At 41.1% G+C, this 13,597-nt stretch overlaps 1 protein-coding gene across 5 annotated transcripts in view; it reads right to left on the bottom strand.

Annotated features, from left to right (window-relative positions):
* The window catches only part of MYO3A (myosin IIIA), a 155,023-nt gene that overhangs the window by 32,480 nt on the left and 108,946 nt on the right, over positions 1–13,597 (bottom strand). For 4 of the 5 annotated variants that reach the window (XM_075419554.1, XM_075419557.1, XM_075419556.1 and 1 more), the window contains exons 20-22: positions 5,009–5,162; positions 3,833–3,921; positions 1,929–2,058 (exon numbers count right to left, since the gene is read on the bottom strand). In XM_075419554.1, coding sequence (XP_075275669.1) covers positions 1,929–2,058; positions 3,833–3,921; positions 5,009–5,162 — 373 coding nt within the window. Of the gene's footprint in view, positions 1–1,928; positions 2,059–3,832; positions 3,922–5,008; positions 5,163–13,597 lie in introns of those variants that run through there. The other variant, XM_075419559.1, reaches the window with a different exon arrangement.

The raw sequence follows: 13,597 nt of genomic DNA, 5'->3' as shown, positions 1-13,597 counted from the left end.
AAAATCAGGTTGCATCTTTCCACAGAGCTTGTTGGAAACTATCACTGGCCTGTGCTTTCTCTCGAAGTGTGCCTGGAAGACTGTTAGCTAACATGGTCCAAAACTGTCCCAGGGAGGCATGCTAACAATTAGAACGGGCAACCCTGTGGGAGTGTTTCAGCTACTGTTCACTGGCCCTGCTTGGTTTACTAGCATAGACATAGTCTTAAGACTCTAAGTCTGGAATTCTTAATCAAGTAATACCTTTATTATGACAACTTCAAGGACTAGGTGCATTGGAGTGGTTTACACAGACACTGGTCTTCTAAAGGAGTAATAAAAATTCTGCTGAGCTTTCCAACGTGTCACTTTATGTTGATAAATCCCAACCATTGCTGCATGCTGCCATTGTTTCTGCTAATAACATGACACCTCTGGAATCTCACTCTCCACTGCGAGAGCCTGTAATCTCTCTGTGCTCAGCTACTACCAGTAAGAGGTGGATAAGAGTTGGATAAACAGCTGCAAATACACAGCACACCCAGCTAATGTGTCACATATTATGTGATGACATCAAGTGCTAAACCTCCCTTGGGCTTAGCTGAATGTCACAGGGTGGGAAGCAAAGAGAGGATTACACCTAACTTTAGCTATCTGAAAGTGAGGTGTCTACAGGATCCTTGCTGTATTCAGTGGAGAGGCACCTTCAGAGATTTATCCCATCCTAAGAAAAACACCTGAGATAGACAGGCAGGATGGGTTGGACTCTGGGTAAACCTCTGCATTTCCACTGATTCTAGATGAGTAACTTAGATACCTAACTTTTACTTGGCTGCAGATAGATGGTTTGGGTCAGTTTCGAAAGGCTATGCACAGTGTTTCATAATATTTAACAAGAAGACTAAAACAACCTTCAGAGTTATCTTGCAAGACTTGGGATCGGTTCTTGGGACCATCTGGGTCCTGACTTTGGCTCTACAGAAATCATAGTTTAGTATCTTAGCAGATATCAACAAATCAAGAAGTTCAGGCAAGGACACTGAGCTCAGTGTTTTCCCAGAAACATCGACTTAAAACAGACCTTCAAGACCAAATTTCGCATTCCACCAGCAAAGCTCCCTTTGTGAAGAGCAGAAGCCTTGCCAAAACCTCAGTTTCTGTAAGCTACGATAACATTTTAGAAAAATTTCCATTAGGCTCTTCCAACTTAGCTTTTCTGTTCTACTACAAGTACATCTCCCACGTACAAGAAAGTAATGCTGTAAGGGATTTACTGTATGGCTTCGATGCCATCACACAGGGATTAATACAAAGCAATAGCAAATTGGTTGTAAGAAGACTTACCCATCATTCTAAAATGGCAGGTGGGACACTGTGCAAGGACCTGGTTCAACTCAGGGGCAACTTAGGTGTAATTTCTGTAGTGTCAGTCACATTCCTCCACTCCAAGGAGCTCCCTGAGGAAGGGCTCACTACTAGGACCCCATCAGTAACCTATTGTAAAGGACTAAAGGACTGGGGAAAAAGAGGAGTGTCTCCTCACTCTTTGCAGCAGATGTTAGGAGCCCCAACCTTGGTTCTCTACTACTTTAGAGAAAAACTGCACGAAGACAAAACAGGTAATTTGTATATGCCCTGTCCAAAAAAGGCCAGTGACTTACCTGATCCTTTTGCTTCAGTCCTCAACTCAACGGATGCACTCCACTCCCTGTCTTGCTCCCCTACCCTGAGGAGAGGACCCTGAAAGAAGCCTCTACCATTTCCTTGGCACTTGACCAGACCAATCCCTCCCCTGCAGCTTGAGATGGCTGGGGCTCCATTCTGTATAGATTCTAGGGTTGGAAAGTTAAGCCACAAAGTGTATAATGTCATCAACAAATGGTCATATGAAACCTAGCAGTGGTCATCATGAAGGCTAGAGAAGAATAAGATTACCACAATAGCAATACCTGTTTTTGTAAGAGGATGGGTTACCAACTGTCGTGTCAGATTGTTTTCAGATGATCGCAGTAGCAGGACAATATCAGCTGGCAGAGTATCTCTGTTTTTGGCTAGGAATCCACTTGCATTATACAGAACCTGTTTAAAAAGTGCATTTATGCATCTTCTGGGCTTTTGAAAAGTAATTGTAAATGTAAGCACTCTGGCATGTGGCTTTTAATATACCAAGATATACAAATAATTTTTCAGCCATCAGGCTCATTCTTGCTTCTGATCACTGAAAGTTCTAACTTTTCAATACTGAGAACCATTATGATGCAGATCACTAAAAGCAAAGCCATTATTCTGAAGCAGTTTCAGACATTTATTTTCCCTAATGCAGATATGTTAATATTAGTTTTAGCTAGTGTGGATTTATCACTAGGACAAGTGTATTGTAGTCCTCCTTTACACCAGTACATGTGTAAATGCACAATTAACAATGCATTTGATTTCAGCCATATCACACTGGATTACCCATATGATTGTACAGTCTTTCTGTCCCATTCATATTGTGCTGTACTGGATCCAGGACTTACAAGTCTTCCTAGAGATCTCTGTATTAATTGTAGAGGAAGTTTGCAAAATCACAAACTGCATACTGGCAATTGAAATCTCTCTAAAAATTCCAAGAATGGTGTACCTAATTCAAAATGTACCTCCAGGGCTCTATCTCAATGATGCTGTAAAGGACCCAGAAGAAAATCTGGCATGTGAAGAACGGTAGAAGATACTGGCACATTTAATTTAGAAAAAACCCTCACAAAAACAACCCAGCAATAGTCTTAAATTACAAAAAAAAGCTTGCAAAGGAAAAGGACATAAATTGTTCTCTAGTTCCACAGTAAACAGGACTAGGAGTAATGAACTTAAATCACAGCAGTGGAGATAAAAGTTAGACAGTAGGAGAAACTTCCTAATGAAAAAGCTTGTTGAACACTGGAAAGGGCTGATGGGGCATTGGTGGAATCCCCAACTTCAGTAGCTGGTATCAGGAATGGTACAGGCAGAGCTGGCTCTCTGCTTCTCAGCAGTGAGATATGCTATGCTGGTGAAGTGCAATTCAGCTGGAGATGAAGTTCAGACAAGTTACTGCAGGCCTTTCATAGCTGGCTGTCTTACATAAGGGGCAAGTTATTTCCCACCAGCTGATGGGCAGCACGTTGCCTCTTTCCAGGCCAGTTGCTCCAGCACTGCAAAGACCCAACATAGTTTCTCATGTGAGACAGTAATGCCCACTCCATATCCCTTTAAAAGAGCTCAAAAGGAGGTGGGAACTCCTGCTTTCACAAGGCAAGGTCCAGGTGACCAGTGGCATCTCGCCAGTGCACAAACAACTGCTCCTGAGTTTGAAAGGCCTGTGCAGCAAGTCACCTTGTACAGGAGGGCAAGATAGCGCTCATCAAATGAAGCAGAAAGCAGGGCTTGCACTACCTATCTGGCTGATGACAAAGTATAGAACTAAGACATTAGGCTGATGGAGTGTAGGAGGTAGGAGAAAGAATGGAGCTGGATCCTGATTTGAAGCAGTGGGAATAAGCATGGCACAGGACTTTGAGGAACTACGGGGAAGAGCACTGAGTTGCGTTACGTAATGGTTATTTTCTGGTTCTGGTATAATATAGTCACTTCCTTTACTTGGTGACATTTAAGAAAAATATATTCCTGCTATTGCTTTTTTTTGTGAGGGAAAATAACGTTTCAAATAGCTTTTGATGTGTAAGGCACTGCCAACATTTCCATGTCAGGCCTGAATAGATGAAGGCTGAGAACGAACCCAGCTTACCTCTTCCATTTCCTTCCAGCCCTACTATTCCACGACACTCAATTAATACATTCCACAATAGTCAACTAATATAATTAGGTCTCTTACCTTTCCTGCATAGTGATAAATCCCAAAGGTTAGATCTACTCTTTTAGGTCTCCAAAAATACTTTGACTTCAAATTATCTTCAAATTTTTCTGAAACGAAACACATAACTCTTACTGGAGTTACTGTACAATAATTGTCTTCTGAAGCTGGATCCCTCTAAGGATATTGCCTGACTTCTCAGACAACACAGAGGCACAAAACAAACTCTGATGTTTTCAGGGACAAAGATACCATAGCAGTCTGTAACAAAAGGCACTAGATAGAGAATATGGGAGCTCTTGGATCAGTTACTTACTTTGCACCAATTTTTCACTCTGTGACCTCAGGAAATCGCTTGCCTTTCTAAGCTTTTGATTTTCATTAATGAAACAATGTAGTAATCTTTCCTAAGGATTCCTTGGGGAATTGCGAGGAAACATTTACCAATTGATTGAGGGCCTCTGTACTGTAGACTATAAAGTATGAGGATAGAAAGACAACAAGCTCATATAATTGCTTTAGCATGGGCATCGTTACTGGATGTTATTAGTTTTTGTGATTGGGTGTTGGTTAAAACTCTCATCTGACATTTTGCACATTCAAAAATCAGTAAAACAAGGATTTATCTGCACAGAAGCCTCACTGAAATAACTAAATTAACTGTAACTGCAACTACTCAGCAGCACTGAAATGTTCAGGATCTGAATTACAACATATTTAGGTGCTTTAATTTTAGTTTCTGCACAGAAAAAAACAGAAAGCATAATTTGCTGAAAGGCACTAGGGCAGGTTTCCAGCCATTATCCTTAAACATTACCAAAATTCTTGTTCAGATATGGTTCATCAGAAACCTCAGAGCTGAACATGACTCAACTTTGAAAATGTGTTCTTGGCATACGAACCTAGAGTTTTAACTCATTTTGATCTTTATCTTTCAAGCCCTGCAGCTAAAAGTTCCTGAAGGCAGGAGAACTCAAAACCTGGATCAGCAGCTTAAATTAGATTGTACTCTTAGTGTTTCTCTATTAACTTCAAAGACACATCCATCCCCACATGCATGCCTCCCTCAAACATACCGTGACACTGGAACATGGACTTGCTAAAAACTTAACTAGCATATAGCCTAAACTGGACACATAAAACAGAAATCTAACAGAGAGATGTTCTGCAAAGATGTGAAATAAACCATATACTTACCTACAAGTGTCTGATCTGTTGCTTGTGGGAATCGACTTTCCTCATCCAGCAGGGACAACAAACCCATTGGTTTCTGCAGGAACATATCTAAGAGGGGCCTGTTGTCCTCATATTCTATAACTCTTGCATCAACACCTTCATACAGGTATTCATTCTGTAACAAGCAACAGAAGCCATGTTTTGTCTACGTATACAGAACCACTTCAGAAAACAATTCACGAATTGTCAATTGTAGCAAATTAAAACTACATTGAAAAAGTATGCCCTGGGGCTAAAGATATCAAGGTTTTGCGAAAACAGATGTCAGTTGGGATGTATCACACTGTCAGGCTATAGATTTTAATTTGCCTATGGCATATTTGGTAAAATAAGATGCTTTCCAGGAATATGCAAGAATTAAAGAAAGAGAGTTGAAGAAGATAAAGTATACTGTTTGCAGATGGAGACATCAGTGTCTATTTATTTCCCTGGTCTGCAATGTAAAATGTATTTCTTAATCATTTAGAGCTACATTTACATTCCCAATTCGTTGCTCAGATCTATGTGATGTACAGTGGCCAAGATTTACAAAAGCGGCTACAGATTACAGAGGCCTCACTTGTTTGATTCCCCTCCTCAAACACCTGGAAAAGTTCTTATGTGGATGTATTGGGTCTGCGTGGCAAGGTTCTGGTGGGGGGAGCTACAGGTGTGGCTTCTGTGAGAAGCTGCTGAAAGCTTCCCCTGTGTCTAACAGAGCCAATGCCAGCCGGCTCCAAGAGGGACCCACCGCTGGACAAGGCCAAGGCCATCAGCAATGGTGGTAGAGCCTCTGTGATAACATACTTAAGAAGGGACCTGCCCCCCCCCCCTCGCAATGGCAACTGCAGCCCAAGAGCGGAGTGAGAATACATGAGAGAAACAACTCTGCAGACACCAAGGTCAGTGAAGAAGGAGGGGGAGGAGGTGCTCTCAAGATGCCGGAGCAGAGAGTCTTCCCTTGCAGCTCATGATGAAGACCATGGTGAGGCAGGTTGTCCCCATGCAGTCCATGGAGGTCCATGGTGGAGCAGATATCCATCTGCAGCCCGTGGAAGGGACCCCACGCCAGAGCAGGTGGATGCCTGAAGGAGGCTGTGACCCTGTGGGGAGCCCGCGCTGCAGCAGGCTCCTGCCAGGACCTGCGGACCTGTGGAGAGAGGAGCTCACGCTGGAGCAGATTTGCTGGCAGGACTTGTGACCCCGTGGGGACCCATGCTGGAGCAGCCTGTTCCTGAACCTGGTGGGCAGGACCCACACTGGGGCATTTTGTGAAGAGCTGCAGCCTGTGGGAAGGACTCATATTGGAGAAGTTTGTGGAGAACTGTCTCCTGTGGGAGGGACCCCACGCTGGAGCAGGGACAGGGAGTGAGGAGTCCTCCGCCCCTGAGGAGGAAGGAGCAGCAGAGATAACGTGTGATGAACTGACCGTAACCCCCATTCTCTGTCCCCCTGCGCTGCTGCAGGAGAGGAGGCAGAGAATCAGGGGTGAAGTTCAGCCTAGGAAGAAGGGAGGGGTGGGGGGAAGGTGTGTTAAGATCTGGTTTTATTTCTCATTATCCTACTCCGATTTGCTTGATAATAAATTAAACTAATTTCCCCAAGTTCAGTCTGTTTTGTCAGTGACAGTAACTGGCGAGCGATCTCTCCCTGTCCTTATCTTGACCCATGAGCCTTTCATGTTTCTTCTCCCCTGTCCAGCTGAGGGAGGGGGAGCAACAGAGCGGCTTTGGTAGGCACGTTGTGTCCAGTCAGGGTCAGTCCACCACAGTGGAGAAGAATGGTGCACACACTGCCTAAAGAATAGTGTACGTACTTTCTAAAAATGAAATAAATTGTCTCAGGTTGGCCTCTACAACATTTTCACTCCTTTTAAGGAACTAGGGAAAGGTATTCAGCAAGATTAAAAAATGATAGAAAAAACTGGTGTGTTGTTTTGGGGGTTTTTTTTCTCCTGAAGACTGCAATTATCTTTGGATTCCTACCAGTCTGAGAAAACCTGGTAACAAATGCTGTGTCCACAGTGTGTTGCGATGGTTTTATGTTGGAATTATAGCTGAAGAATACAAGAATGACTTTCTTTAATCCTTCAGCCAGGCACAGGACAGCCGCAGATTTACCAAGAGAAGGATGCTCTAGGGACTGTCTCCCTCCATTTTTTTCACCTGTATTCTGTAATGCAATGGCAGTTATCCACTGCACAGTTCAGTCCTGTGCAGACCGCTCCCTACACTATGAAATAGATAATTAAGCCTTTTGATCTACTTTAAAAATTATCCTTCTTCCAAAGGACAGGACTTCATAAAAGTGTATTAATTCATGGTGTTAACTTGACAGTTATGCTATCCCGAATTCATTGTGGGAAGAGTGCCATAACCATGAATGATGGCTAATATTAATGAGTTCAGAGACCTCTAACCCTGAAAGACCTCTCCTTACGTGTCATTTCATTTGAGTCTGAATGATAGTCAGCGGTGAGTGAACCAGGCAATACACTGAGTGTTTAGAAAAGGAGTTAACTGCCATATGCAACAGAAAAGCACACATTATTAGACTTCATATCTCTTCATCTCCAAGCCAGAGAGAAACTGAAAAATATATAAAATCAATAATGCTGTCCTGGAAATACAGGCCCAAATAAATAAATCTGCTGATTCATTTGAAAGAGAACACAGAATATATACCTAAACCCTTCCACTGTCCAGATCGATCCAATTTCCCAGGACACTCTCTGCTCTAGGGACAGGCTATGGCTCAGTTTGTATGCCCGTACCAGGGTGTAAGCAGTAAGAATCTCTGCTACAGCCCAGTGAGGGCTTCTCATGTCAGGCCCATAAGATGAACTTCCTTCACATTTTCCCTGGAGCAGAGGACAGCTGGAGTTTTGCATTTTATTTTAATCAATGACCTGAGTAGCAAGACAAGACAGGAGAGTAATAAATGTATCACTGACATAGGCAAGAAGTTAATTAGATACCTGTAGGAGCTAGTGGCAGGAAGGGAATGAGTCCGTGTTATCTCCCAAAGATAACACCAGAGTAAGGGCAGCTTAACAAAGGGGTACAGCTGTACCGATACACAGATGTTACGTTCATTAAACCAGCTGTTACTACTTAGGATTATAAAGAGTACACTTAGCAAAGGAGAAAAAGGAAGAGATTGCTCAGGATGAATCTGTCAGAGAAGAGCGTTTCTGTGACACTCCGACATCCTCAAACAAGCTCCCAGAGACAACCTACCTAATGATTAGCTTTTTCCAACTTCAACTGCTTGTGAGAGAGGCTGGTTTAGAGAGGTAACGAAAGAGTTCTCCTTGAAACTGAAAGGAGGTCTGTAATAGCTGTACTACTACACCGTAACAGCAACGTCTGCTCCCCTCCTTGCCTGGCCAGTGCGCGGGGCCTGACCTCCAAGCCTGCAGCGTGTGTGACCATTCGCTCTTTTGTGTCTGCTCCTCGACAACTGAATGAGTGTCAGTGCTGACGGTTTCAGCAATGCTGCCGTCTGCCCAGCACAATATGGAAGGGTTTCACTCCTTCACTTCCCAGAGGCCCCTGGAGGACGGCTGATAAACAAGTGTTCCAGGCACCAGTCTGACAGATGGCTCAGAAATAAGATACCATATTACATTTTCTTATGCAATGCTGGTCTTCAACCATACTACTAGGATACAAACAGCAAGGATAAAAGCCTTAATGATGCACATGATAAAACAGTAATGAAATAGATCTTAGTTGAATTAATAAGCTGAATCAACTACAGGATTCTGTAATCCCCCATGATGTTTTATGACAAGAAAGCTCCTTAAAATAGCAGCTGCTCATTGAAATTCTAAAGCATAATCCACTAGAAAGTATTCCTATGGACAGGATGTCAAAAGGAATGACTGAGTTACACAAATACTTGGGCTCCTATCTCATCTCAGTATCGCATGCTATCTTTTCTGTTATCAAAACTAGGTAATATTAGCTTGTGCAACCTGGTTTCACTTAATAACAGAAGAATCACTAAATGCATTAGGAAATGGTCTTCATGTTTAATAAAAAAAATAGTAATGGCACTTTGCTGAGAACATGGTATGATGATGCTTTGGATTAAATGGGAACACCGGAGACTTATTCAGAGCGAACCTCTTCCAGTTTAAAGTAGAAGATTAAATTGTCATAGGAATGTAAAATAAACATTGCATATATTTAATACAAAAAGTGCCATCCTTCCAACTGACAGTAAATGGGAAGTTTGTCTTGCTGTCCAATGTTACCTGCAGATCATGGAGCTGACAGAGAATTAACTTACATCAATAACTTACACGTAAAAGAAACACCTTGAAGGGCAGGACTGAAGGTGCAGAAGTTGTGCTTTGCTTAATATTAACCTAACAAAAGCTTGTGCCAGCATTCATTCCACTTAACTACAGACACATAAAAGAAGTGACTAAGTTAAGAGCCCACATTGCCACCCAGTCAGTGGACACAGCGATACATCTGTTTGTCTCCACTGACTATTAGGAATCTAAGCTAGCTTTAGCTTAAACTATACTCCCCACTTCAGCTTTTGTGTTAAATTAGGGAAAGAAGACGGCATTCAGGCTTAAAAGCCTTTATTCTTAAATGCAAACATAAAGTGAACAACAAAGAATAAATTCCCTTAATTTTGACTTCAGTTTCTCACATTGGCACTCAGACACTCTGCTCTAACAAACACCCTGAGCCTTGGGGGATGACAGTACCACTACTCCTGCTACTATTCATATCACTTCTGAGGCCATCTTTTTGCAGGCCACACTTCCAAAGCAAGCAAAATTGAACACTTTTCAGATTCAGAACAGAAAAGAAACCACTGACAACACTAAAAACATGTTACCTGCAATGCTGAAAATACAATTTAGCCTTATGAGTTCATTTACTATTTCGCTTTATTCCTCAAGCTGTCATAAACTGATTCACTTTCCCTATTTGTATAATCACTACTTATTAGATTGATAGGGTTAACTGAGAACTAGACAATAATCAACGGATTTAGGGTTTGACTTCCCACCAGATATGTCAAATTTAATCTACTTGCACGTGGCATGGAATTAAACTGGTCAAAACAGGGAAAGAAATGATGAAATAATGTACCCTGTGAGTTTTACTTCTCTTGGGGGAAGTACAAAAGCAATTAAATTCCTCAGTCTTCTTTGCTTAGATCTATGGAGTGCAATGCAGAGTTGTGTTAGAACTTGTTGAAATGGCACAGAGCAATCCAACATGTCTGCCTGGCATTGCACAGGGCTGTGGAGAGAGACCAGTCGGGGTTCACAGCAACAGGATAGCTCCATCACCATGACAATCAGCTTGGGCTAATGAAAAGTCAACACGAAGGTCTCAGTGACTGTTGGCATCAGCCTTCTAAACATAACTCCTGCCTCTTAGTACTAAAGACACAAACCTTTACATGTGTGTGAAGTCAGGCAGATGCACCAGCGAAGGGCAGGGGTCATCCTATTGCTTGGCTTTTACGTAAGTGATATTTTGTACCATTAACAAGAACAATGATCTGCTGACCTTTTAATTTCAGTCATGATCTTGAACATATTTTTTTTTCCCATTACAGAAAATTTAGGATTTACATTTTATATTTTCCTGCAAATAACTTTCTCTTGTTTGTCTCCAGGGAGGGCCCATATTTACAGTTAAAATACATTACTGGTGCTAACACAGGAGAGTCCTTGCAGCGAACAGAAAAGATTCTGAAGCTACTTGCTTTCTCAAAGACTGTTCTTGAGATGTAAAGCTGGAACAACCACATTATAGATAAGTGAAAAGTGATCTCTTACAATGACTATGAATCATGCTGCAAATCATCCTGTGCCATTGGGTTGTAATGCAGAATAATACATCTGTCATTTACTGGCTCTGAATGGGGGGGGATTTACACACACACTTGCACGAACTTAATCCGTATAGCTCATTCTAGACTACTGTAGTAATATCTTTGGAGACTGCTACAAGATAATATAATGAAGTTTGATATAATCTGGTGTAGTGGTGTCATGTAAATTAGACATCTTATTTGGTCGGTATTACAGGCAGGATGTGAACACTTGTAATAGGAATATTAGGACTGGTATAAATGAAATGTGAATGGAAATGTGCGTATAAGCACCAGAAGAAAGAGTCTTAGAGGAATGGCTTGTGATTTGAATGAAGAACATTAGTTCACAGCAATAAAATTGAGGAAAGTGTTGTTTACATCAAGACCACAAGGCCTTCACTCGCTTAAAAGCACAGCACAGACAGCTAGCAAGTGGAATACCCTCTAAATCTGACAATAGGAGAATACTGGAAGGTTACAGCACATCACATATGACTTTCCTTTTCCTCCGAGTCCACCAAGGAAACAGACCGTAGGCATAATGATGTTTATATTCCAAACGAGCAAAACCAGATACTGACCTTGCCTAAGGGTTAGAGGCTGAAATAAGTAAGGTTCTGAGGCAAAGAACCACCCTGTAACAACTGCTAGTTGCTAAAGGATGTAAGAGATCTGTCCAAAATCTATTTCAGCAAGAAGAATCTAACAGACATGCTGAAGACTTGCTAGCTGGTGTCCCTTATTTTCTGTGTTGCTCACAAATGATCCTGGCCAGACCACTTGAACGCACACATCCTGGTGCTTTCTGTGTGGGTGTGAGTCAATGCAATCTACCAGAGAATGTGTGTGAGTGGGTAAAATCGACATACTTAAGACATTCTGTAAATAAAGATTATCTTCCCTTTCCATAAGGTCTGTAATTGTTATACGAATTTGCTACAAGGAGAAATAGGTAAACTGCATGTTGTCAAAATCAGAAGTTCATTTTTCTCCTCATCTTCTCAGTAGCAAAATAACCACCCTGACCTCACAGCAGCATGGTGTGTACGGGAGAGCAAACTGGTCCTACTAGATGGTGACATTACAAACCTCAGCATCAATGCAGGTCTGGCCAAAATGTTTTGTGTCCGGATATCTAGAAACAACTAAAGGCAGATTACACTGAACAGGACCCAAATCTTATGAAAAAAGAGCAGGAATATTAAGACAATATTCGGGTGTACAGGGATAGGGATAGGAAAGCCAAGGCAAGGTCCATCAGCAGCAAAAAGACAACTAGGGAAAAGGTGGGCTTGCTGCTGAACAGGTGTGGATCACATAGAAAAGGGTTGAGATACTCATTTCCTTCTTTGCCTTGGTCTTGACTAATAATCCCAGGTCTCTGAGACCAGACAGAAAGCCTGAAGCAAGGAAGTCTTACCAGTGGGGGAGGATCAAGTTAGGTAACATTTGAGCAAAGTGGACGTACACAAGTCCTTGGGACCTGGTCAGTGCCTGGATTTGACAGGAATAAATAATAACAGCGTTGCAGTCAGTGGTGTTTCCATCTTCCAGCTGTTAGAAACAGCAGCAGCCAAGAGCTATTTTTGCTTGAATTTATGCACTTTGGAAAGAAAATGCCTAAGTAATTACAGTAGTCCAGGCTAATCTCTCTCTGACTTTTTCATGGTGTTGAAGACAAGGAAATACTTGTGACTGGGAATCTCCCACATAAATCTATAAAAGATCTACAAGGTCTAAGACTGCAAGACAGCATATCCTGAAATCACTGGAAACAGGATGAAACATTGACCCATATAAAAAAAAAAATCCATTTTACACATAGATAAACACACCTCCAGACTGATACATGCATGCACACACTTGCATACGTAGCCACATGTAAACTTGTATCTGTCTCATCCTTAAAACAAGATGTGATTAACACTGACAAAATAGTCCTAAAGTTAGTATTCAGGAGAATTTTCATCTATGTACCATAAAACCCAATAATATAAATAAAACAGAATAAGTATTATTTCACCTAAAATTTGAATGTTGACTGTTCTGTTCATACAGAATTCTGTAATACTTCTATTTTCAGCAAGATTATTTTTTTGCTGGACTTCTTATTTCCTAAAATAACAATACTGAATAATGATTTAAAGATGGTGAATTTAATTCTCATGGAATTATTTACAAAGTTGAGATGATATTTTCTGAGGTTTTTCACTCTCCTCTTCAATTTCATAAACTTTTAGAATTACAACTCTATTCCTTCTCTGTTTTACATCAAATTATTTAGATTAAATCCATCATTATTTAGCTTAGATGATCTAGTTCCCGAATAAGAACAAAATAATTGCAAGATTTTCAGTTTTTAATAATGGAATTTCAGTGTTCATTAAGCTTATTAGTAAGGTATTATGAACACTGCATTTCAAAAATTATGTTGCCACTTATTTATGTTTTTACTGTAGAATCATAAATTACATCACTCATGTTATTCCTCAAGAAAACAATATTGCATTTGCATCAAACCAATTATCACTGTTTTGTGTTGCTTAGATACTGTAAATTTCAAGTTTAATGCATTTTATGCAGGCATTTTACTTGCAAATAGCACGAACTACTTCACAGAATACATACTCAGAAAATGTTTGTTATAATCTGCAATTTACAACCTATTCTGGAGAAGGAACAATGTAATTTCTTGAGACAAGCTTGTATATGTTC

Source organism: Opisthocomus hoazin, chromosome 4 (genome assembly GCF_030867145.1).
Source record: "Opisthocomus hoazin isolate bOpiHoa1 chromosome 4, bOpiHoa1.hap1, whole genome shotgun sequence".
NCBI lineage: Eukaryota > Metazoa > Chordata > Aves > Opisthocomiformes > Opisthocomidae > Opisthocomus > Opisthocomus hoazin.
Note: the sequence above shows the minus strand (reverse complement) of the source record. Positions and strands in the feature narration are given on the sequence as shown.